Below are 27,400 nucleotides of genomic sequence, written 5' to 3'. Positions count from 1 at the left end.
AAATTAACTAATATTTAAGTTGTTCTGTATTCACAGACCTTTTCGAGCAGCGCTTGTGTTGAATAAATAATACCTATTAACTTCGCATTTATAAACAAAACATACATAAAATAGTTTGCTCATCGTGTCTAGAACGTACCAAGTTCCAGGAACCTGCAACATATGCGATATCTATATTTAAAAAAAACCGAAGTGGTACGTGGTTTCCTCGGTTACCAGAAGTGGGTTGTTTATGTTGGTTGGACTCTCATTTGCAGTCGCAAATACGTTGCCTTTTGACGTAGTTTACATTTCGGTTATCAAATCGTTAACAATTTAAGAGTGGAAAAATTGTAACATATTTTTGAATGGCTAAAAAAGGAGGAGTTCAACAGTTGCAGGCTGAAATCAACACGGATGAGGAGTTCGAAAAATTTTTAGAGCGAGACGGTTTATTGGGTGTGAACCTTGAAATGTGCATTTGAATGTCACTTTAATCTAATAGCAAACATTACGATGTTCTAACAGTTATGGATATCTACACGGATTGGTGCGGTCCATGCACTGGAATGGTGGGCAGTTTAAAGAAGATAAAACTTGAACTCGGCGGTGATAATCTCCAGCTGGCTGTAGTAAGCTATCTTCCCGATCAAACAGATGAAAAACAAAACCCTGATTAAAAAGCTAGCTTATTAGCGGTGCTTGTTTGAATTTTCTATAGCTATAGCTCATTTCTGTTAAATGTAATCGTACTTTTTTCTCACCATCAGTGCAAATCCGATGATATAGAAGCATTGAAACGATTCCGGAACAACAGTGAACCAACCTGGCTGTTTGCATCGGTAAGAAACAATCTAGTGGCCTTTCTGCGGCTACACAGCAAAAAATTATAAAAATTACAAGTGACGCATATCCACATATGACACGACTTCTAATAACGTAGCTCGTCAAAGGACATCATAATAAAAGAATTACTTAAATGTGGGGCATGCATGCCCAGCTTTACACGTAGACGCGACCAAATACTTATTGTCGTATCTGATGGTGTCATTTTTGGCACTCGAATATGTCGGTCTCAGAAGACGTAAATTTCCACGATTTTTTTCAAGCATGTATCTCATCCTCAAATTAATATTACGTTTTTCTGTTTGGCCTCTCCCCAGAATGCAAAATAAATTACTATTATTTTATATTATTTTACTCTCACGTACATATACTTCATTTGTTGGGATTAGACTGCAGGTTGGTTTTGGTTGATTAGAGTGAATAAAGGTCAACGTTTACATTGGAAATGAGGTTCAATGGTTATAAAATCACTGAAAGTTAATCGATTTTATTTCAACTTGGACGGTATATAGCTAAATTTGTGGTTGCACTATTTCTAACAATATTTCCATCTGGTTGTTATTTAACCCGAAAAACTGCAACCCACCATTTATTATGACAACCTTTTCTGTTCTTGTTTACGAGATATTGAACTTTTGCAACACAGCACGAGTGTACTGTAACATGATTCTTGACATCTCCATGAACCATAAGCTACATGCCTAGACTCATAAATACATTGGGAAATCTGTTGCTTTCGATTCATATTATTGCATGACAGTATAAAAGAAACCGGGCACCTACTCTGGTTTTACCTACATACAGATAATATGGTGAGTCCTCATGAATACTGAGACTATCTGTTACAACATCGCGTGCAGTACTTGGCAGTTTCGAATTTTGCTGCTGGAAGCCTATTATTATGATAATGTACTGTTACTATTTAAGGTTTCCGCATGTTCCGACCTATGGCAAGTTATCTGAATTGTGGAAAAAGGTTAAAAATTTGTGCAATAGGTACTATTATAGCCACGTAAAATCTCGAAGCGAAAGCATCTAACCATCAGAGTCAATCCACAGAACAGAGACAGCATATCTCACTCTTACTAACAGTTTTCTTATTTGAGATGACTACGGGAGCTAATATGAATGGAGGTACCGTTACCCTAGTCATAATGCTAGTCAAGACATCAAAATAATATTAAAATGGGCAATCAACTAATCATCTAAAATTCGTTCACAATGCTGAACAAACAAAGAAAATCTATAAAATTATGGAACGGATAGCTTTCTGGAAATATAAATGACAATGAACATTGCGCATCAATCGAAAACGAAAAGCAACCACCTTCGTGAGGCACACGATCACAAAGAATGCACCAGCAGTTGCACTTCAATCACATTCCATTACGAAAATGCCACTTCACATCAATTTCTCTGATTAAAAATGCCACTGTTACGAATCTATTTAGTTAACCGTTATTTTATCAAATTTAAACTTGTCAGTTTCAACTTATTAGTAGTTACGTATAGAAGTTCGTTTTCAATCTTCTGTTTTTTAATTCGGTTTTAAATGAAACATGTAGACTCTCTGTGTTTATCTACGAGAAGAGGTTTGTCGATAGACCTCGGTCTCATTTTTTTTTTGTTTTTAATTTTAAGACAATTTAGCCAGATTTTTTTTTATTTTTTGTCGATTTTGTAAATGTTAAATAGGTATTGCGAATGAACATTTTTCGTGAAGACCGTGCAAATGAGAGCCATGAACCACTCTACGAAGAAACACATTTTCTTTGTTATCAATAATCCAAGAAAGACGTTTGAGACTAATTGGTAATGGTGTGAGTGAAATTATGGTAACGTTTCAAGTTAATGAGATTTTTATTATTAATTTTATAACATTGGCAAGTTTAGGAATTCCTTAATAATAAGTAAATTCGAGTTCTTCAATTTAAAGCCAAGAAAATATTTTTTACACAATGTGCACCAACATAAGTCGAGTGACTAACTAAGAAAAAAAATGTTTGTATCCATCAATGTAATCTCCTTCAAGGGTAATACAATCATTGCAACTATTCTCTAACTTTTCGTTGTCGTGCTTGTAGAAGGATTTGTTTTTTGTCTCAAAATATGATTCACATTTAGCAATTTTTTCTTCATTTGAGTTGAATTTCGAGCCTTTTTTTAGATCAGCGAATAGCCAGTAGTCACAGGAGGTAAGTCTAAACTATGCGGTGAATCCGAAGTGTAATTCGTTCAACCTAACTATCCTTATCCTCGACTTGTGAATCGGTTCATTGTCTTAGTGAAACAATGTTTTTTTCGACATAAAAGGTAGTTTTTTCATGATTTTTGCATTCAAATGCTATGGTAGTATGACATGTGCTTCCCAAAATACTGAAGCCATAACCTTCCCAGCTGACTATTGTGGCCTTTGGATGCTTCAGACATTGTTCGCTGGCTGCAGTGATCGTTTTGATTCTGGAGTAACGTGATGGATCAATGTTTCATCCATTGTTACATATCAACTAATAATAATTTATAGACTTTGTGATGTTTTCTGGAATGTTTAAATATTTGAATCTAGCAAACCAATAACGAATGGTTCTTTTCCATGGAGTAGAGCCCTGATACCACTTTGTCAGCCATTACTTCAGCTTGTACAGTATTTTTTCCTCAATGATAAATTAACACACTAAATTATTTCGAATCCATCATTTTTAAAATGACTAATATAATGTTATGAAATTTCACACATACCCTTTTAAAAGATGGTACATCATAAACGTCATATGAATTTGATAATGATAGCGTCATCTTTGTGTCAGTCACACTGATCAGGGTCAAATTTCATTAAACCGTAGTAATGGGTTTCCGTTTGATTTTTTTGGTCCTCCACACTCTCCCGCATCAAAAAGTTCACATTCGGAGACCCCTGGTAACGAACACATACAGACCTCAGATTTGGAATAACGAAAATTAACAACAAAACAAAAAGACCACAACGCGATGTTAACAAGCTATTATAATTAACGGTTATTTACTGACGAAGAATGCAATAAATTTTTTCACCTTTATTAATTTTAAATTACCTACTTACTTTTCTCAGAGATGGCCTGATCAATTTTTACAAACTCAAGTTCGAATGAACCTATGGTTCTTCATGAAACTTCTGAATTCCATATGGATCCGACTTCCAAGTGCTTAGTAAATGCTTGTGATAACACAACTTGACATCACTACAAATAACACAATAGAATCTACTATGCACTACTTCGACTTCAAATTAGTTTTAAAAATATCTATGTTCGTAATTTGTTTCAAAGTATTAGATAAAGAATTAAGTTACCATAATCATATTTGCACGAAGATTTTATAAGAACTTTGTGATAGTCCATACGAATGTGTGTCTTTTTCTTTTAAAACCGCCAATATCAGATATTGACCGGTAGGATTGCGTTGTCTCATTCTATTTTTTCTTAGTTTTTTTACTCGTATAAGTTAATGGCTTTGTGTTCTGAGAGCCTTGAAACTCATACTTCATAAACGATCTTTTCGCTAATAAGTCTGATGAAATATGGAAGGTAAAAAAGGTCTTGTTGCCAATTGAGCTCAATAATGTTGATCATCTCGAGTTTAGATGATGATTTTATTGATGCTGACTGTTTTGGATGGGTAAAACCATTTCACTACGGTGTAGTTTTGTACATGAGCGTATTTTCGGGATATTTGTATACACTTTTATCCAGTTTACGTTCAACGTTCAACTGAGTCAGGCATGAATAAACCCGCACAAAAAAGTTGTTCACGTCTACTGTAGAGTTCCGGCAATTCATTGGCAAGAAATAAATCGACCAGAACACCAGACGTTCAACGAATTTGCCACCAGTGATAAAAAGTGCAGTCACCATATTCGGATTTAAAAAACTTACGAAAACTATTAATTTTTCAAATTCTAAATGAAAAAAAATTGGTTTAATTACGTTTTGTATTATTAGATGAGAGCTATGACTTTGTGTTACGGTTTATTATATTGCAGATATGTTGTTTTAAAGTTCCCCTAAACAATTTTCTTTGGCATTTCAATTAAACCGCCGATGAGCTTTTGGCTAATTGTCTATCTCAAACATCTCAAGATTTGAGTTTCTTCCTTCGTATCCTAAATGTTGAAAATCATAAATTGTTTTTCACTCATTATTGAAACCTAGAAAACATTTGAATGAGAATTATGGACACTTCAGTCTCCATTATTCAAATAAATTATTATAATGCACAGTATCCATGGAGAATTGATTTTCAGCATTCAGCGTTGCTAGTTTAAAGAAATTTCATCAAACTACACTGTCACTCCGACATTGTACCATGACCGGTGTTCCGCATAGTACAAAACGTGTCCACGAAATATAATCAGAGCATTCCGTATTATAATATGTATTTGGTGATATTTTCCAAATTTTCTTTAGGGGCACTGCGTATCCTCGCGTGCTCTATTTATCTTTGTATATGGCTATGTATATATGTGCGTATATATGTAGGTATGTACAATATACATATTAAAAAAATAAAACAAACAAATACACGATGATGACGAAAACAGCAACTAAATTCATAAGACACAAACATGAACACACTTATCAACAATTTTATAAAATCTGTTTGAATCAACACAAAAAAACAGTGACCAAGTGGGCACCATAGCCTAGGAACGTCTGTGTGTTGATTTAAAATATAAGCAAATCTTATCAAGGGTCCAATGTAGAACTAAAGCAAGGGACTGCTGCCACTGTGACTACTTACAAATTATAAAAATTATAAATTATTGAAACGTGAAACATTATTCGGCTTTGACCAGGCGCGTAGCCAGCAAAAAAATTCGAAGTTGGTTTCAATAATATAGGGGAGACCGGGGTTAAATCGGACACTTTTTAGAAATTGATAAAAACATCCAATATTGGCGATTTATAAATTTTTGTTGGTTTGACGTAAAGCCGCCATAACTAAGTTCAGTTTTACTATGATTAAGTGTAGCCATATATTTGAGAAGCCAAATGAATGAAAAACTTGACAGAAAAGATGAATTATTGATTCCTGGCCGTCACCCGACCGATACCATACATCCAAATATCTTCTTTGTCCATCAAACACTAGTCTTCTCACTTTATACCTATTGCCCGCTCAAGCACTGAGTAGGAGAGTGTATTTATATTCGCTTGCCACCTTCTCTACAATGCCAGTCGCTGGCTGGACATAATTGAAGGTTTATAAAATATTTAGGCTACCCAGTTTAACCACGTCTAGCCCCTGTTTCCCCTAATAATTTCTTGAGTTTCGGGGCGGGGGTTTTGGCAAAGTTAGTCAAGAATAATGAATCTCTATAAATAAAAAAAAACAAAAACACCCAAAAAACATGCTAAATACTCAACGGTTTAATTCGAGCAAATTTACATTTCTTTTTCTTTTAGGTGACGGAGAAGTTATAGCAACTGAACTGTCTATCAGGCGCGTAAACTTTGAGAGCTTCCCTCAATTCTTTCAGAAGTTCAAGAGAGTGGTATTAGTTCCCACTGAGAAAGCGGTTAGATCTTGTTGGGCGTTGAGCGTTTGTTGAACAACATACTGAACGAAATACTCGTTCAGTTTGTTCCCTCTTAGAAAAAAAAGTTCAATGGTGGTCTTTCGTTGGTACAATAAGTTGTGTCATTGGTCCAATCAACGTCCAATTAATCGTTCAACGGGAGGCCAACACGGGACCTTCGTTTGCCGATTTTGAAACAGACTGTTGCACCGAGCGTCATTTTTTCGTTCAACAAATCTGGCAATCAGAGGTCCATTGTTGAGCCATTGTTGAATTCCTGTTAGACTAGTTTTACTAGAGAATTTTGGAAGTTTTTAACCATTTATTGTTTTTAATGAACACTACATATATGTAGAAAACTTCTACTTCATGTAGAATAACAACAAATTTTTTTTCTATATAAAGATAACACCCAATTTCCACACTATTTTTGTAACAATAAAAACAACAACAAACCGTTCCTGCAAACTGAACGATTATTTCGTGCAGTATGCCGTTCAACAAACGCTCAGCGACCAACAAAATATAATCGCTATGAGAAAGACAAAAAATAGGTAATTGGAACCTTCCAAAATTCTCCAGTAAAACTGGTCCATCGGGGATCCAATTTCTCATATTAAAAAAACGCTCAACAATATACCTCTATATTCCGGGTCTAAACGAAAAAAATGGTGCTCGGTTCAATGGTCTGTTTCAAAACCGGCAAACAAAAGTCCCGAATCGACCTCCCGTTGGACGATTTATTGGACGTTCACGTTCCCGACCTGGAAGGATTCGTAGTGTCAGTAGAATCGTAGGACTACCCATGCAGTGGTTCTGTACACTCTGAATCGGCTGCGAAGTCTGTTGAAACAGAAGGTCAAATTCCGTTACAGGAATGTAACACATGGATCAATAAGTCCCGAGACTAACAATGGAAACAAAATTTTTTTTGCAAAATTCTTTTTTTATTCATCAACATAATCACCTTTTAGGGTGATACAATGGTTCCAACGTTTTTCCAATTTTTCAATACCATGTTTATAAAAAAAATTTATCTTTCGCTTCAAAATAAGCTTCAGTTTCAGCGATGACCTCCTCATTTGAGCCAAATCTTTTTCCCTGGAGAATTTTTTTAAGATCAGCAAAGAGCCAGTAGTCACTGTGGGCTAAATCTGGCGAATATGGGAGGTGGGGAAGCAGATCAAAGCCCAATTCGTTCAATTTCGCCATTGTTTTCATCGACTTGTGGCAGGGTGCATTTTGTTCCATCGAAAGCAATCGCGGCACCCACTTGGAAAAAACCTTTTTCATGCTCAATTTTTCATGAAGGATAGTAAATACACTTCCATATGATATCTGTGTCATCTCAGCAATCTCACGGAGCTTCACTTTACGATCTTTCATTATAATTTTTGTCACTTAACTCAAATTTTCCGGTGTAACGGCTTCCACAGGTCTACCCGAGCGTTCCGCGTCATTTGTGTCGGTACGACCACGTTTAAACTCGGTGAACCAAAGACAAATCGTTGCTTTTGATGGACAAGAGTCCGGATAACATTTTTCAATCCATTGTTTCGCTTGCACGGTGTTTTTACCCAATAAAGAACAATGTTTTGACAAAACACGAAACTCGGTTTTTTTCATTTTTTAAACAAACTACAAAACGACTACTCCAACCTCGATAACTCAGCTGTTTCTGGTCGGATTGACTTAAAATTTTGACCCGTTTCAAGCAAAGATTAGTACTCTAGAAAGACGTGGTTACTGGTGTACTACGAGCGCCATCTCTGCTTTAGTCTCGGGACTTATTGATCCATGTGTTAATACCAAGGCTTTGCTTACCGGACCAACGGTTCAACGTATTGGACCAACGGAGGACTTCTGTTAGATTTTTTTTTCTTAGAGGGTTTTCTCGAATCGAATATTTCGACGTAAACATTTCGAAGGGGCCTCAAAGAAATTGACAGGTTCTCTTTGTTTCCTTTATCTTTCGACTATATCTGAGTTATTATTCAAATCTCCTTTGCATATTTGATACTGTTAGAAAAATGAGTATATTGTCTTTCATTCTAAACGATAATTTCTTAAGTCAATTTGAAAATTTGAACATAATAAAATCGGTAGTTCAACTTATGACTGTTGAATTGCACAATACTGCCGACAAAATCACTGTAGAACAACTTTGGGTACACCTAAAACAACTGTGCAGCAAATCACAAACTTGTCCATGTTGCACTAGCAGTTATAGAAGTTCTGCAAACATTTTCACATCGTCGTGCAAAAAGGAAGTAACTATAACAACTATAAACTGAAACAGTTTTGAGCCCAGTTCGAAAGAATTTTTAGATTTTCTACGATTCGATTTAAATGACGATTTTAAATAAATGACGGGTCCAGTATAACCAGTATAAAAGTTCGTGTGGCCCTAAACTACAGATCGGAACAGTTTTGAGCCTAACTAAGAGATTTTTTACTAATTTTGAACCGGGAGTCGGAGCTCAATATTTTTATGGAACTATCATGGTATATGATATTCGGCCCTCCGGGTATCAACTTAAAAGTCGGTTTTCATAGTAATTGCATAGCATGAGAAATACATTCAATAAACCCGAATTTGCCATCTTGGATCACGGAATGACCTCAAATATCGATTTCCGGAATCTGAATCAAGTTCAAACATTCGTCAAATCAGTTTGAAAGGAGGGATACACTACAGTATCCGTAGGAAAAAAGCTCGACTTTGAATATTTAAAAAAAATTTAAAAAGTCACTTTTTCCTTTGTTTATCTATTATATCCGAATACAAGAGTGATATTTTCGGAAAAGACAATACAGCATTTTAATATTATGTTTTTAGCAAATGGGCCCTACTACAGGGATCTTATCTCGAAAAATCTGTAACATAAAACTTAAATAATTTCTTTCTTTTTCGTTCAGAGAATGACAAAGATTTATAATTTTTTTAATACTTAAAAGGACATGGTGTTCTATAGAAATACACCAAGGCAATATAAATTTTTTTTTGAAAATCTTTCTAGTAGTTTTTTAGTAATTTTCCCAGTAAGGCAGTAAACAGTGGTTTAAAAAAAAATGAAACGCATTGAATTCAAATGATAAAAACAACGAAAATAAGTTATCGAAGCAACCAAGATAGGCATTCTTGTGTTACAATTCATTTTTGAAAGGGTTTAAACTATTGTTTAGACCAGCTTTTCCCAACCTGTGGTGTGCAGGCCCCTAGGGGTCCGCAAAGTAGTTGTTCGAGGGCCGCGAATTATTTTCGTGAAAACCTTTTTTTTTCTCAACAATTATTTTTAGCAGTACGTGTTGTTGCGATGCCTTAAATTTTTGTCCAACTTGTGGATTATTTTCCGTTGTTACTAATATGTAATCGAAGGACTATTAACCCATTATAACCCAGGGATTCCCAAATTTGAACCAAATGAGCAGATATCATCAATACCAGCATATTTTGTGTTGAAGATGTTGGGAAATGTCAAATCACTATTAAAAATCTTTTCCAAACGAAATTGTCCTATGTATGATATATCATACGCTGGGACAATTCAGTAGAAACAAAATTATAAGAGATATGTCTATATTTTGAGAGTGGTATTTGTATATACGATTCAATTTCTTCCGAATAGTACCGGTAGAAGCACTATCGGAGATGAAGGCACAATATAAATAGAAATATTTGGTGCATTTCGTCCTAAATATACCTTCGTTTCAGTTTTTAGCGGATTGTTATTGATAAAATAATTATTTGTATATATTGAATTGCAAGCTGCAATAAACAGCTTCATTTGTCGATGCCTTTCTTTCAGCCTACCTGGGTTCGATTCCCAACCCCGCACACAAGGTCAAAAGGTTTTTCTGACCCGAAGTGGTGAAGGACTTTAAGATTAAAATCTGTCTAATCGAAGATAAAAAATAACTTCATTCGTTTCCATTTCTTCGTTTTTAAGAAAATGGATTACCTGTTTGTATTTGTATGATATTTGAGATATTTGTACGATTTGTTGAGAGTATCATAAGCTTATTTGATAGTGTTTCCAATGTTTAATAAGTTTTGGAGGTATTCAAACTTACTTTTCTAAGTTAACTCTCAAAGTAGGGACCCTTATCACTATTTTTTGCAGCCATATTTTTTGATATTCCACATTTCGAAAATATAACAAAATGAATTTGATTTGCTGATGGCAAGAAATTTTCGAAAGACTTCAACTAATCATCAAATTTTGATGCTCTAGTTTATCGGTTAACGATATGCTTTGGAAAAAATACTACTGTATTATACCACCGTATGATATATCATACGTTCAAATGTTAACAACAATTTTTCTATTATTTAACATATATTTTTGAAATTTCACTTCTGATATAACTAATTTGAATCTTTGGCAATTGTTTGTCAAATAATGGAAGTATTATCTATGGTTTCGAACATAAGATTCACACAAATATGTTGCTTACCTTTCTTAGGTGATTTGTGTGAACTTTGCAAGGTTATAATGCAAATAAAACGTTGACACTTAAAAACAATTTTAATATACAAAGAAATTAGAAGTGTTAGCTATCAACATGTGCTCTAGTAAAACTGTTAGGTATTAAACTTCTAAAGTAAACATGCATTTAAATATAGGAAGTTTTGCGTATGATATATCAGACGCTAGAACATAATGGGTTGACGATAGAACTATTATGAACGCGATAGCATCCAGTCGACCCCGTTCTGTTGGCCAAATGTCACAATAGGGAGGCATAAGATAGGAACTTGTTAGTACTTAGTTGTCTCTTTTTGACCAATGTAGAATTGAAGGGGCTGGGGTCCACTAGGAAATTGATAGTACCTATAATCTCTCTCCGGGCAGTACCAGCCTAGATGCCGTGTGAAATCCGGCGGGAAAAAATAAACCAAGAATAGATTCACTGGGTTCCTGCTTCCATGTCGTAAAAGGTGACAATTGCAGAAGTTTCTTTTTCCTTTCAGTTATCAGATATTTTCAATGTTCCACTTCTGATTACTCTATTTTACTAAATTATCTCTTCATTCCACCTATCAATTTCCGTCTAGCCTCGGAGAAAAGTTTTATTTGGAATGTTTTCTTCTTCCATGTTATTGATTGTCTTTCAGGATTAAATTGAATGATAAAAATCAACTATTGCGCAAATCCAAATTGATATGACAACCAGAGTTAATAACAGTTACTAACAGAGATAACATATATCGATATATTGAATACACAGTAAAAAAAACACTTGATATTAATATTTCAAACAATAAATTTATATTTTTCTCGGTAGCCGGCTGCCCAGATCAACCAATATAACCAAACAATAATTTTAATAAATAATTAAGATAATAAAGCGGAAATAATACAGAATCAAGACGCGCGTGAAATCTGTTGACCTTTATTTGGTGATTTAAAATGATTTTATAACAACTGTTTAGAACATGTCAATGCAATGAATCAACTATTTGTCGAAATCCTACTCACTCGTTTATTCTGTATCACGTAAATTCATTTACAAAAACGTGTTTAATCCACCTAGCAGTGAGATGATACCTATTTTTATCAATCCGCATGTGTTTTTTGCATGAATATTCTTCGGTGTTTAAGTTTTCATGACATTATTTTAATGACCCTCGTTTTAAGCGACAATTTGAGATTTTAATCACTCATTACTCTGTAATGTCGAAACTGCAAATCGGATCGAATTTGAATCTAGAAGTGTGATAATCGATTAAACATGCCATGATATGTAAGTTCCACTCTAGAGTTTACGGTAATTTAAGGTACTTCCAGAGCCGGTATTCAGGAACCAGCATAACCCAAACCGATTCGTATGGCCATATGACGAATAAATTACAACAGTTTTGAATTCAACTTTGAAGCTTTTCGGGATTGTCATCTTCTATATCGGTTTGAATTTTAAAAATTCATCATCATGTAATTCGAGAACCGGAAGTCATAATTGGATAAAATAATTAATTTTTGTATATAAGTTTGTTTTAATTAAAATTTTTGTTTCTGAAATTTGATTAGGCTTTTTTTGAGAAAACGATTGAGCTTTGAGAAACGATTTTATACTGGAACCGGAATTCTAAAAGCGGTATGGCCGAAGTCAGATAAATTCACCTGAGTAGCTGTACACTTTACATTTGTTTCAAAACATTTGAAAATCAGTTAAGACATCTTTGAGAGATCATAGCACGAATTAAATTTTTAGGTGCCTTCTGATCGACAACTGAATACCACTAAAACTGAAAAAAGTTAATTTTTTTATCGACTATCCAAATCTGCTAACCCGATAAACCTGATTAAATTATGTGGAATAGACATTTTTATACAATCCCCGAAACCGGAAGTTGGATCTGACTGAAAAGCAAGATGTTTTATAGAACTTTGAAACTTTTCATTTGAATCTTGGATGATTCTTAGATTTCATTTGCATCTTAGATCGGTTCAGCCATCTTCAAGAAAAATGAGTTACACAATTTTGATTTCGTTTCACATATCATCCTGTAGTTCCGAAACCAGAGGTCGGAACCAAACATAATGCAGGAACTTTGTTTGGGAGCATACGACTTTTCGTATGAATCTGAATTTGTAGAAAAGAAATTTTCCGAGAAAATTAATTGAAGTTATTTGTCACACACGCATTTGCTGATCTCGACGAACTGATTCGAATGGTATATGGATGTTATGTTGTTCCAGCATTTATTGCTGTAAGTAGTTTAAAACAAAATAATTAAAAAAAATTCTGCCATCATCTGGTTTATATATGTCATATTCGAACGATTATGTTGCCAAAAACGAGCCGTGCCAAAATCGGTCCGAGGCTAAATGTCATGAAAAAGAATGCTGTACACAATGTAAAAATAGGTAAAAATAGGAAAGTTTTTATTCTTTACGCGATAGTATTGCAAATTTTTCTTCAGTTTCCTCGAAAAAGAGCTGTGAATCAAGACTTCCCGGGACTTCAATATAGGATATTGTTGAAACGTTCACTCGGGAAGTCAGTGAGTTTAGTGGTGCATCCGAGCATCTTGAAACCGAAACATACTGAGTCGCGCGCGAATAATACCAATACTGAAATTTTTACTAACAAATATCCTTCTCCCGTGACACTTGTGGAGTGCGCAGTAATATATACGGCCTCTAGTAACAACAAGTGTTGGACTAACATCCCTTCCCATTCCTTAGACGATATACGTTCGGGCCTGGCCGGCGCCGGTACTGATCAATGAATTCTGGGATTACCAGAAAATGTACATTGAAGGATGATTTACCAGTCCCAGGTTGGATCATCTAGAAATTCCCTGTACAATTTCAGCTAATCACGATCAGCAACGGAGTAGCAACCAGGGGTGGTCGCTCAAGCTCAAGCTCTTTTTGACCAATGTAGAATTGATTGCAACAACAACAAAACAGGACGTTTCGTTTATTTTTCGAAAAATCAATCAAAGCTCTTAAAAAATCAAAATCCCCACTTATCCGCAGCATGGAAAAATTGTTAACCTCATGTTCGGTACCAATGTGCCGAAGCTTATTAATCTGATTACGGAAGAGCTGGACATTGAACTGAAAAGTCGCGCCGAAGAGGTTGAACGGAAATACTATGAACTGCACGAGTTGACTCCGGAGGAGCAGGAACGGGAAGATGCTCGACAGGCTATCGAACAAGAAGCCGAAAGAATTGAGAAGGAAGCGGCCATCAAAAAACGTCGAGATTATATCACACATGTAACAGATGAAATAATAACCAACATTCCCGATATGGGTATTTCCTTATTCATGCCACACGTTCATAAGGAAGTGTTCAAGAAAATAAACGAACATGCCGAGAAGCATGATTTACACTTCAAAGAGAAGCGATTGGTGCACTTGAATCCTAAAATGCTCGAAGTGCTACACTTCGATTGTGAGAATCAACTTGATGAGGAAGTTTTCGAGCAAATCTTCTATAAGGATGTTCAAGCTTATGTCTGGAAGCTACAAGAGGATGTATCTCGCACACCGGAAGATGTCATCGGAGAGTTTGTGCAGTATTTAACGACCGCCAACGAAATTGTTGACGCCGATGGAAATGTGGAAAAAACAATTCCGCCCATGATTGAACCGCTAGAAATGATCTACAACCCAAACGATGGTAGTTGGACGATTGTGAACAAACGAGTCTCAAAAAGAACTTCTAAAACAGTAACTTTACCTGAACCTTCGCCAAGCACATCTTCAAAAGAAACGGCTGACGAGGAAAATTGTGTTAAGATGTACATACCGGGTGTATGGAGTCCAACCAACCGAAGAGCGACTGCAGCATTGTTCTATTTACTATTTCGACATGTGAGTTACAGTTATTATTACCATGATTATGAGTAATTTTGTGTATTTTCAGTTGACAGACCATTTTTTGCCTCCAGACCCGATACCAGAACCACCCCATATTTGTATCGTGTTTGACGCTTATAAAAAACGGGATGTTTTCGAAGTAGTTGATAAGTACAAACGTGATGTTATGGCATACGGTTATTTCACTACCGGAGATCCCAAATCAGCAGAGCTTATTGCTAAGACCACCGAACGATATAGTCGACAGAAACCGAATGTAAACGATAAGTTGATTTTAAAGGTATCAAAAGCTACCAGCCACGCAATGCTGGGTCTGACGGCTGTAGGGCCGTGCTACATTAGTCAAAACGCTGTCGAAGGTCAAGAGGAATGTGCTGTGCTGTTCCCACCGAGTTACAATAACATCGAGGAAGAGACCGGGGCTGAAGAAACGAAAAAGAAACACAAAAAGAAACGTCGCGGGAAAAAAAGTGATACCTCGATTGGATCAGATTCTACAACATCGTCAACTCCTACCACAGAGCAGGTCATCGACGCACAGAATGAAGGTGGAGAACTGGGTGTTATTGGAGAAGGATCCAACGAAGAGGAAGGTGAAACAACATCTTCATCGAATAATTCACCCGAAAAAACTGGTGGAAACGACGAAAATACCGAAGATGAAAAGAAAAGCTAAGGACGTTTTCGGATTATCAACTCCGTATCAAAAACAAGCTTGTTCTATAAACAAATGCAAAACGATACCTTTTTAATGATATAATAAATTAAAATCATCCAATTACGGATACTAGCGTGAATGTTTAATACAATATACAATGTAAGTGTGTATGCTTTTCTTGTAACCTATTTGATTACTCTGCTCAGCTTCTTGTACGCTTCAAAGAAATTAATTGTACGATCACATAGTTTTTTCGGGAAATATAGTTAAAGATAGGAATACATAATATGTATATTAATTTCTATTCTCTATGTGAAAGCATAGCACATCCGACGTAATCCAAATATTCAGTGCAATCGAAAAGCTCGAACTCTCACGAAACCAGCCTGATAGCCGATTGCGTAGTACTGATGAGATTTTTCGTTCGGATTCCATCGAACCTGATTTACCCGTATACCGGGATACTCGTGAAACAGCGCGCGCCGGTAAGATTTTACCTGAAGCGACTTGAGATCCATTCTTAAAGGGCTCTGCGAAAAAAAATGAAAATAGTTTTTAGTCTTTAAAAGTTAATTGAATTGTTATTGAAATAAAGCGTAAAAATGTGTCATATTGAATGAAAAATTTATTTTATTTTATTTATTTTATTTTATTTATTTTATTTTGAGCAACTTTGCTGAAGAAACTTTTATAGCTTTTCATTTGATCGGATAATAAAGTTATTAAGATAATTATTGCGTATAATTTTACTGAGCAAAGTTTTTTTTTATATATAAGGTACCGGTAAATTATTGTGATTGTTTTTTTTTCAGCAAAAACTGGCCCTTATTACCGGTGTCACTACACGGTGAAAACCAAGTGAAGTGACTGTGACCCTTATTATGAGTATCACTTCACAGTGGAAATCAAGTGAAGTGAATGTAGGTCCTTATTACGGAAGTCGCTTTAAAGACAAAAGTATTTACTTGGATGAACTTGATGCCATTATGAACATCACACCACCAATATTTTGTTGAAAAAAATATTTTTTTCCACCACAGTGATCACTTCACGATGCGTTATACTGGTGATAGGTAAAATCAAGTGAAGTGACATGTATGTGAAGTGAATGTGAAAGTGGAAGTGAGAACGGTAATAAGGGCCACTAGTTAATTTTTTAATAAGAGTTTAAGAGTTATGTGATGTTTCAGTTTTCCCCTCAAACTATTTGCATATTATGACCTCTCTAAAACTGTATAGGGTTTTTTTCAATAATCAGCAAAAACTAGTTAATTTTTTAATAAGAGTTTAGGAGTTATGTGATGTTTCAGTTTTCCCCTCAAACTATTTGCATATTATGACCTCTCTAAAACTGTATAGGATTTTTTTAATAATCAGCAAAAACTAGTTAATTTTTTAATAAGAGTTTAAGAGTTATGTGATGTTTCAGTTTTCCCCTCAAACTATTTGCATATTATGACCTCTCTCTAGGATTTTTTTTAAATATCCAATATCCGAAACTTTGAAGACGCTACCTTTCTCTAACGGGAACAAACAATCTACACAAATTGGTGTGAACCGAATTATAATGACTTCCCGAATGCAGGATACGACCGAATGCTGGTGTGGAAAAGTGGGCATCGAGCGGCTATCTTCTATCAGAGCTGTGGCACAACTAGCGTTTTAGGAACAGGATTTGTATTGTTGGGCAAGATGCGCCAGCGCGTATTGGGTGGCAGCCAATCAAAGATAGGATGTGCATATTTTAGATCAAGGGACGCTTCTTCAATTACTGTATCATCAACGTGCACTGCCAACATAAGACGAGAAGAAAGCATTTTACGCACAGCTGGAACGAACCTACGACAGCTGCCAACGGCGGGATGAAAACTCGTCTTCGGCGACATGAACGCCCAGGTAGGCCGCGAGGCAATGTAAGGCATGTCGGGTTGGAAACCCTGCACGCGACAACAAATGAGAACGGCTATACGTGAACTTTGCATCCTCCCGAGGAATGGTAGTACGAAGTACCTTCTTCCCTGCAAAGATATCCACAATCGTACTAGGTACGAGGTTATTGAAACGCAAAAATGACTGAATTGACGGCGAATGTCAGCAGTTGGTCGAAGAGAAGAATGCAACAAGGGCGAGAATGCTGCAACACCGCACGAGAGCGACCGAGGAACGATACAGACAGGCGCGGAACAGACAGAACTCGGTTTTCCGTAGGAAAAAGCGCCCCCAGGAAGACAAATATCGCTGTACCGCTGTACCGCGCAAATGACACACTGAAGTTCTATGAGAAAATGAACCGCTCACGTAGAGGCTACACGCCACAGCCGAAATGTGCAGAGATACCAGAGGTAGCCTTCTCACGAACGAAAGTAAGGTGATCGACAGGTGTAAGCAGTACTATGACGAGTATCTGAATGGCGATGAACAAGACACAGATAACGACACAGGAATAATCTAAGTGCACGCTCAGCCGACGACAGATTCCCAGCTCCTGTGATAAGGATCGGCAAGTTGAGGAACAACAAAGCCACGGGTAGTGACCAATTGCCAGGTAAGCTGCTCAAACATAGAGGAGATGCACTGGCTAGCGCGCTACACTGGATGATTTCTAAGATTTGGGATAAGGAGATTCTACCGCAGGATTTGATGGAAGGAGTGGTATGTCCTATCTACAATGAGGGTGATAAGCTAGATTGTTGCAACTATTGCGCAATCACACTGCAGAACGCCTTCTAAAATGTACAAATCCTTTGCCGTCGTCTATCGCCAATAGCTAAGGAATTCTTAGGGCCGTACCAAGCGGGATTTAATGGAGCCCGGACCACTAATGATCACATTTTCGCAACAAAACAGAGCAACGATGGATAGAGTGATGTATTACGTCCGAGTATCTGGGACGCTCTCGAGTCCCTTCAAACCTCGGAGAGAGCTACGGCAAGGCTCTTGTATTTTGTTCAATATTACGAAAGAGAACTACAAAGCATCCGTGCCTTGAGTGGCTGGCGACGAGCAGTCATGGACCGAGTTCTGTGGAGACGAATACTTGATACAGCAAAGGACACCCCAGGACTATAACTGTTAGGGAAGGTAAGTACTTTAATGAATTCTGACAAATGCTTAACCATTACCATTTAACGGTGCACATAGAATTAAACCGATACTAGATTTCGTTTTGCTTTTCATCGTTTGGCGTGAATCAATATTCATGAAATATCGGACTATGAAAGTGGAAGGTTACTAATCGGCCTATACACACTACAAGTGATAGGATCGACTGTTCGTTACACCAAACATTATATTTCGACGTTCGACCTCTAGCACTTCGCAATAGTACCTTACAATACGTTCAAATATTTGTCACACAAGAATATATGTAAATCGGTCAAATTTTTCAAAGAAAATTAAATCATGTTTCAAAGTTCAATTCAAAGATATATTCACTCAAACTTCCTTTTTCGATAATGCAAATTCGTCCAAGTTTTGTACACCCTTTTTGGTCATTTTTCTCGTCGCTGAACGTTATTTCGCTTTGAAATGTATCTCGCTGACAACGGTCGTTTGCGTCTTCTTAAAGTTCCGCTTAATGATCGAAGAATATCTCTTTTGAACAGAGCAATGGTGTCTTGTAAGGGTTCATGCAGGGTTGCCACATTTAAATCTGCATTTTTCAGAAGAAAAATCTGTAAATCTGTATCGGGAGCTCAAAAACCTGTATTGAAAATCTGTATATAGAAGTGATAAGAAATCGAAGCACAACGGAATGAAAAAGTCTTTAGAACCCAAATTTAAAGAAACCAAAACTTTTCTTAGTCTGAATTTTATGATTTTGTAGTTGAAAAAACGCTGGAAGTTGTTTTTGCGTTGGAGCCTTTCCAAATAATGATTTGACGAAAAACTTTCAAAATCCAATCTGAAAGCGAAACTTAATCTGATCTCTTTTTAGAATTAACACACAATCAGGATAATGTTTTCGCTTTGATATAATAATCTATACCATCATTTAATGTATTTTAACTTAATCTTCATTCAATTTTTAATCCACGCTATCAAAAATCTGTACAAATCTGCATTTTTTGCCAAAAATCTGTAATCTGCATATACAGAATCTTGGTCGCAAATTTATCTGAAAAATCTGTAAAATGCAGATAAATCTGTATATGTGGCAACCCTGGGTTCATGTACTACTGCACCACCTGGACATTGTTCGCGGCATACCATTTTCTGATTGATGGTCTGGACGCGATGTAAATGCCGCTTTTAAGAGAACATAGTCTTGGCATTACATTCATTTGGGGAATTTGGCCTTCCTGTTTCAACAGACTTCGCAGCCGATTCATAGCGTACAGAATCATTGCATGACTAGTACTATGATCCTACTGACACTAAGTTCTGGACTCGAGTTTTTCTTGACGTAGGTTTCATGATTCTGTTTCACACTATTAAACTTTCTTAGCGTCCTCATGTATAGCCTCCGCGATCAACCTCTGGCCGTCTTGTTTTGCTTATCGTCACGATTTAGAGTAACTGCCTTCTTGTATGTCGTGAGTCCGGCACGGTTTCTAGTTCGATGGGCGGTTACAGACAACACGAAAAGGTTGAGGTTTCGTTACAAACAACTTGTTACTCTTTTCGGTGTTTGTGTAGCCTCCGGCCTTCAATTCCCTCCAGTTCTTCTGTTTGTAGGCGAACATTCTCCGAAAACTTTCATCCTTTTATCACATGATTGACGGTTGATATAGCATCATTCAACATTTGAATGATTCAACAATTTAAACTGCTTTGAGCACTTATGAGCCGAAGGCGAAAGGTGAATAAATCGAAATAAATTATGTGCCATTTAAGGTTTTTTTGGTTTGTACAAAACAAAAACGCATGGATCATTCAACAGTTACGTCAACTTGGCGTGTGAGTAGTTCGGATTTTCGAAATGCACGAGCAAATTTTTCAAGGGTTTATTTTTTTTTATTTTGAGCACCTCAAAAATCGACTTTTCTTTTTTTAACATGGCTTTTGATCGGAAAATTGTTTTTTGAGAAAGTGAACCATTCAAATACTCCACAATACATTTGTCTTCAATTTTTTTTCCTTGATTACAGTTTTGCGGTTCACCTAACTTTTCCTAAAAAAATAATATCTATCGATTCAAAAAAAGGAATGTTACATACCTTGTCGTTATCCGAGAAGAGCAGTCCGAAGTTATTTTTAAACATCGTATACGAAGTGTCCGTCGCCTCGTCGTTCAACTTTATCGACATAGTGGACGTGAGAATCTAGAATTTAGTGAAACAATCACATTAATGAATATTCAATCTATGACCGAATATTTTGCACTAGTAACTGTGTTTATATTTTATGGTACGATTATTACAATTATTGTTATTGACTATAATATTATATTAAGTTTTAAGTGATCGAACGATGAGCATAAAATAATATAAACCAAGAAACTGTTGTGATGCTTCTGGTGTTTCGATTCAAATTACCAGGTCGCTTCCCCTTTTTCTTTTATACAAAATTTTACAGAGTTAGTCGTTTCACCGAAGCCAAATGAAAAATAAAAAAATTAAAGACAAGATCGAAGCTAAGTTTTTTCTCAACAGACAACTGTGACCTTTTTTTTGTGGTAATGGTAATGAAATTGTTCGAATGAGTTTTTTTATTCAACCAAAATTTCAATACAAACCACTAGTATTGATACAATGCTATAATAAATCAAATGGAGGAAGAATTGCACAGTGTATCAATCACTTAGCTAAGAATCGTACACTCAAATAAATATTCACGTTCGAGTTACTTGAAAAATCACGAAAACAAGTTTCAAACGTCAAATTGAATATTTTACGTGATGAAGATGAATGTTATACGAACATCTCCAAAAATGAATATAACTATCACCATAAATCAAATAAACATAGATTTCCCATTGTACGGAGACACTAACAGCGCTTCTAGTGAGAAATGGTTGTACTTTATTCCATTAGCTACTGTGGTTGTGTTAAATGCGCAGGAAAATTTGTACAGGCATTTTAGAAGCATTTACGCACCCATTTTACACCAGACGGCGCTTTTGGTGTCACGGGTTGCTCAACTACATTACTATTACACTGGGGAATCTAAGTTTATTTTATTTATGCTATCACATACTATTTACGCAAAATATCAAACAATCTACGTGAATTTCCAGTGTAAAAAAAACGATTTTAAAAATGACGACCTGTGAGTCAAAGTGTAAATAGTTCAAACATTTTTTGAAAAATCTTTACTAAAATCATGATTTATTCAAAGGCTAAAAACCAAACAATTGCGATTTTGTTTCAACAAAACTTGAAAAATCTTTACTAAAATCATGATGTATTCAAAGGCTAAAAACCGAACAATTGCGATTTTGTTTCAACAAAATTTTTCAGATTTGCAGGATCTATCAGATGATAGCCAAGGCCACGTAATATTAAGTGAAATACAGTTCAATTGTATGTGGCATTTTTTAATATTTGAAATATCAATTGTCTATCTAGAAAGAAAATGTGAAATGAAAACCCACTGCACTATATTTATAAAACACGTAACTATTACGGAGTTGCGCATTAAATACTAAATATTAAATTGCTAAATGCCAGTCCATTAAAAAATTACGTGAAAAGTAGAGTGGAAAATATTCACATAACTTTTCACGTAACTATGATGTGATTATTTTTCGAGTGTAGTGTTAGGTTCAGTTCCGATATAGAGTGTACGATATTCAATACCGAATAATCAAGTTAGGATTAGAGTGTATGATATTTCGAGGCAAGGCTAGCCCTTACACGAGACTTTATTATTGTAGTGCGCAAGCTAAAAATGTACTTTCACTGATAACAGTACTTTTTAAGTATATTTTATACCTGAAGACCTGGTTGACTTCCCTTCTTCAAAACGTCATATTTGTTTATTTGGTTTCGCGCTAGGAACAGAATTTTATTACTTGTTAAACATGTTGAATTTCGAGCCGAATAAAGAGCAGTGTTAACAAAATAAGCGAGAATTGAACGAACATATTTTAAGATGATAATAAACTACAATCATTATTGGACGAAAATGATACACAAATACGACAAACGAAGGCCAAGCAGTTGAATATCAATAGATATTCACCTGAAAGATATAGAAAAAAATCAAGATTGATAAATGGTCAGATGAAAGAATGAAAAACTCGCTGCACAATTTCCCTTTTTAAGGCTACGAAAGATAGAGTTTTATGCATCGATTTGCAACTGACGACAAAAAATTGATATATTTCGAAAATTCGAAACGCTAAAAATCACAGATGATGCCAGGACAGTGCAACACCGAATTATTCGGCGAAAAAAATATTATGTGTGTGTGTGGTGGGATCCAAAAGGAAGTAGTGTACTGCGAGCTTCCTAAACACGATGAAACAGTTAATATCATCCGCTATCATCAACAAATGCTCAATCGGAACAACGCATTTATCTAAAAAAAAACGACCAGAACGGGTTCGAAGACACGCATGGGAACGGTACTTAACATTCAGCCAAAGTGGTCTAAGAAACAATTTCTATGCTTGATTGATAATTTCTACCGCCCTCGCAATATTCACCGGATCTGACACCTTCTAATTATTCTTTTCATCGATAGGACACGTACTGGCTGAGCAACACTTCCAAACTTTTAAGGATTTACAAAATTGGCTTGATGAATAAATGTCATTGAATAGTGCAAATTTCTTTTGAGGTGGTATCCATCAATTGCCAAAGCGATGGACAAAATGTACTGGAAGCAAGAGCCCATACTTAGAATACAAAATATTTCACCATCGTTCTTGAATACTCGATTATTTTTGATGAAAAAACGATATTTCAACCTTGCGCACCTGGTATTGACAATACTTTCGATGGTGTGGTGGGAGCTTTACCGGATTGACTGTCAATCCGGTGAAGTTTTATCACAAAATATTGTCCAAAAATCGAAAAAAAAACAGGAATCGGTATTTATCTGTATGATCCGTGAAATATCGGTATTTTGGGAATACATATCTGTATTGCGGTATAGAGGTCAAAATTATAAATACCGAGAAATCAGTATACCTGGCAACGTTGTGCTAAATAGAATTGTACACTAGAAAAAATCCACACGTTAACCTTATGTGAAAAAACACGTAGATTCCAAAATCAATCACATTTTGAACTACTAATTCCAGCTGAATGCATTCCTTAAGGTGACCATGGAAGCGAGCCACAAATGGCAACCAAGAAACCACCTACCTACCTCCCACTCCACCTTCCGCTATTTTGCCCTACTCTTGATGTAAACAAACCATGAAACACATTTTTTCTACGCGTAGGAGTAAACATGTTGCGTAGAATTGCTACTGCAATTTGGTGACATAATCACTCATCGTATTGATATATGTTAACGATAAACTATCAACTCTGAAGAATGATTTGTGCAAAACTTTTTCGGACCTTCATTAGAAGGTTTCTTCTTAGAATGTTATTATTTTTCACTCACCTCAAGATTTCAACTGCTATTTATAGCTCTGTGACATAAGTAAGCTTTATGAAACACTTTTGAGTTGTTCTTCACCGGTAAACTTATCCTCTGATCTAAACATTTTATTATGAAACCTTTGAATAACTCACATTTCTGGTTTTGAAAATTTTACCAAAATCCACGATAAAAAGTTTGCCGGTCTGCTTTAGTATTGGTAATACCACCCTTTTATATTGGCAGTGATGCCCTACATAATTAGAGAAAAAAACCTTGCAATGCACTAAAAATGGCATTATTTTCAATTAATTGAAAATGTTGATATAGTTAGAATTACGGATCAAAATTACTTTCGTACGTCACCATCTAAAATTTCAATATTTATAAAAAAAACGAAAACATTTCCCTTATTTCTATTTCAAACATTGCTTCCTCTCCAAGTTATCCGCAACCCTGTTGTCTTATTTACCGTCGCTATGGGATGCAAAAAAAAACAAACAATTCAAGTATTGCAATTCTTTCAAAATGCCTCGTCCATCTAAGAAGAGGAAAGCAGCGCGAAAATCAATAGAAAAATATATGGAATACGTTGATAGAGTGTGTTTTGGGTAGTGAGTATGTGCGGGACCAGGGTTGCGAAAGGTACTGGAGAATGACACGGAACATCAGACAGTCAAACCGCACAAATAACAACAGTCGCCGATTGTACCTCGCCGTGAAGTAGCTGATGAAAAATGTCATAGGTCTCATGACATTTTCTCTCGTGAATGTCGCCGTTTGCTCTCATCAACAGCTACTCCTTTCAATCTGAAAATGGCTAGCCACAATAAACAGTCGCTCCTTCCAAATTCAACAACTTTCGAGAGACAGTCGCCAACAAGGTTCAACTTTGAAACTCGTTTTATGTCGATTCTCATGAGCTGTAGGGGGGCATGCACAAGAACGTCTTTCATCCCATTGCAGACGGTTTTTACTTTTTTTCTGTATCCTTACGTGTTGTGTTTCTCTGCACTCCCGTTGAAAGGGAGCGGTTCAGTGTGAAAAGCAAAGTAAATGCTTTGATTTCAAGAACTTGGATGGTGGGTTCATTTTTGCAGTTCGGATAATTTTGTTCTTTTCCCAGTTAGTTGATTTACTCCAATGCACATTTTCGATCAAACAATTAAACCACGTTGTAGAAGTAACAGGAGTGCAAACTCTATTGTTTTTGCTGTGAGATTTCTTGCCTTTGCGTCATACTAGAAAGGCAAAAACTGCGCACCTGATACTTCGTGTATGAAATTTCAGTAAATAGTTGTAATATTTTTGAAACATCTGCATGAACAAACTTTGTGATTGATTTTTTTCAAAACTGAAATTGAACCGGTAATGAAAACCACGCCGTTCGTACTTAATTTATCGCCACAAATCGGTCACAGCGGATATGACAGTCTAGTTATGAAAATGTCATGACATTTTGGGTTCGTGACATTCTCGAAACCGGTGGCCGAAAATGAACATAGCAGCTACTTATCAAGTATGTACGTACACTACCACAAAGCGAACGCTGTGGCTTTGACTACTGGGAGAGAGTGCGACAAAATTAACTGCTCTCAATATTGCTGTCGTGTGTCGTGGCTCTCATGATTGCGCCAAGCTCTCGTGTTTTTGCGTATTGGCTACTGTTGAACGTATACTGCGCGTATCATTGGCAGTGCCTGTCTTATGTTTGAGGACAGTTTAAAAAAATGTCAAATTTTCGCACCCTTGTGCGGGACCCATCAGTTCAAACAGTGGAAGAACTGCCAGAAGTGCCGGTTCAAAACAATACACGGAATTTAGAAACTGTACTGGATCCAATAATTTGGTATCAATAGGTAAAGTTTTTAAAATATTTTCGTCAATATATGAAATTATATCTTCAAATTTGCATGATAAATCTTTTCAGAGCAAATAGCCGATTTGTCATCAAGCCCCCTCGTCAAGTGCCACTTGAATGTCTTCTGGGTGAGGTTGCTTTCCTGGTTTGTATTTTTTGAATACGGGAGCTTCATATGTAAAATGTCAGAGGAAGGTTGCTGTTTAAAAATATATTGTAACAACTTCCTTTTTACTATGTAATATAAGAAAAATGCCAAGAACCAAGCGAAGGCAAACAGTAAACTATCTTCTTTGGCACAATCATTACATTCTTTTGGTCGCATGATTGCAATTTGTTAACTCCATAATGAGCATGAAGACAAGATAAGTCTACTCTGTTCTGCTAGGTGATTTGAATAGTTTCAATGTTTACATTTTGTTCTTGCACCTGTATTCCTTTCAGCACACAAATATATATTTCATTCCTCTCTACTCACAAATACTATTACTATATGAAAAAGTATTGTTTCACCAATACTTTTACATTTATTTTCCTTGGCTTCTGTTCACGGTCACCTTAAAGGGAACAACGTTTGCTTCAGTTTAGCTGCTTCGTAGAAAGGATTTAGGACAATGCATTCTGTATTTTTGATATTTTTCACCAGTGATTCAACAGAAACGAATTTAAAAGTAAAAATTTCAACAATTACATTAAAATAATTTGACTATTAAGTAAAATTCTGGTAAAAAGTAAGTTCAGATGAAATAAATTTTACAGCACAATTTAAATGAACTTTGTATAAATTTCACAAAAGTATTCTATAGAATCTACGAAAAAAGTTACGTAGATATTACGTGATACAAATGTGGACTAAGAGTTCATGAGTTCATTCTGTGCTATCTATACTTCACATGAGTATTACAAGAAAAGTTCTATGGATAAAAATCACATAAGTTTTCACGTAGCGTTGAAGTGAGGATTTTTCTGAGTGTACACTCAAATAAAAATTCACGTTCGATTTACTTGAAAAATCACGTAAATAGTTTTTAATGTCAAATTGAATATATTACGTGACGATAATGAATGTTATGCGAACATTCCCGAAAATGAAAAGAATCATCACATAAGGTTTATGTGAATTGACCAAACGACATAAAATCTACTTAAATTTCCAGGTTCAAAAATTCGGTTTTGACAATGGTGAACAGTCAGTCCTTAAAGTGTAATTTGAATATTTGCGGGAAATTATTTAAATTGCAATTCCTACTACAAAGAAAAGAGAATTGCGATTTTGATTTTGATTTTAAATTTATATGTAAACTATACCGGTTTTATCAGCCGGTTTGTTTCCCACGATGCTGTCGGTTGCTGGTGTTTTTTTTTCAGCCATTTAATTTCTATGCTATTTTGCTGATTCACTAGCTGAATTTTTCGGAGTTGCTAAGAAATATTTCATCAGATCACATTATTTATGCTCTTTATTCCCTGTCCATGATTGTGTCAATAAACACACTAAATCCATATTAAGTAACACATGGGTAACTATTTCACTCAACTAGAGCATTCTACATAGAGTGAAATTCATTTTCAGAACGCTGACACTGCACTAAAAAAACCACAGGTTAATCTTATCAAAGACATCATATTAACAAGATATCCAGCTCTCACATTTCCCGAACAAATCATTGGCAACATCCTTTTTT

At 35.8% G+C, this 27,400-nt stretch overlaps 2 protein-coding genes across 2 annotated transcripts in view; one reads left to right on the top strand and one right to left on the bottom strand.

The window, feature by feature from the left end:
* Positions 1–266: 266 nt before the first annotated feature.
* On the top strand, positions 267–15,458 carry LOC131439442 (uncharacterized). The gene is made up of 5 exons (XM_058610441.1): positions 267–438; positions 508–611; positions 750–821; positions 13,870–14,712; positions 14,765–15,458. The coding sequence occupies exons 1-5, from the start codon at positions 348–350 to the stop codon at positions 15,392–15,394; spliced, it is 1,740 nt and encodes a 579-aa protein (XP_058466424.1). The 5' UTR covers positions 267–347; the 3' UTR covers positions 15,395–15,458.
* A 23-nt stretch (positions 15,459–15,481) lies between these two features.
* Positions 15,482–27,400, bottom strand: part of LOC131439440 (uncharacterized) — a 43,542-nt gene continuing 31,623 nt past the window's right edge. Inside the window, exons 6-7 of the mRNA XM_058610440.1 lie at positions 20,536–20,640; positions 15,482–15,906 (exon numbers count right to left, since the gene is read on the bottom strand). Coding sequence (XP_058466423.1) covers positions 15,724–15,906; positions 20,536–20,640 — 288 coding nt within the window. The 3' untranslated portion in view covers positions 15,482–15,723. The remainder of the gene's footprint in view (positions 15,907–20,535; positions 20,641–27,400) is intronic.

Source organism: Malaya genurostris, chromosome 3, assembly GCF_030247185.1.
Source record: "Malaya genurostris strain Urasoe2022 chromosome 3, Malgen_1.1, whole genome shotgun sequence".
Lineage (NCBI taxonomy): Eukaryota > Metazoa > Arthropoda > Insecta > Diptera > Culicidae > Malaya > Malaya genurostris.
Note: the sequence above shows the minus strand (reverse complement) of the source record. Positions and strands in the feature narration are given on the sequence as shown.

What these genes read in the sequence shown, in the direction of transcription:
- LOC131439442 (XM_058610441.1), top strand. Translation starts at nt 348, where the DNA reads ATGGCTAAAAAAGGAGGAGTTCAACAGTTGCAGGCTGAAATCAACACG. An exon ending in AGAGCGAGACGGTTTATTGG is followed by an intron (nt 439 to 507) that starts GTGTGAACCTTG and finishes ATGTTCTAACAG; the next exon opens with TTATGGATATCTACACGGAT. An exon ending in ATAATCTCCAGCTGGCTGTA is followed by an intron (nt 612 to 749) that starts GTAAGCTATCTT and finishes TCTCACCATCAG; the next exon opens with TGCAAATCCGATGATATAGA.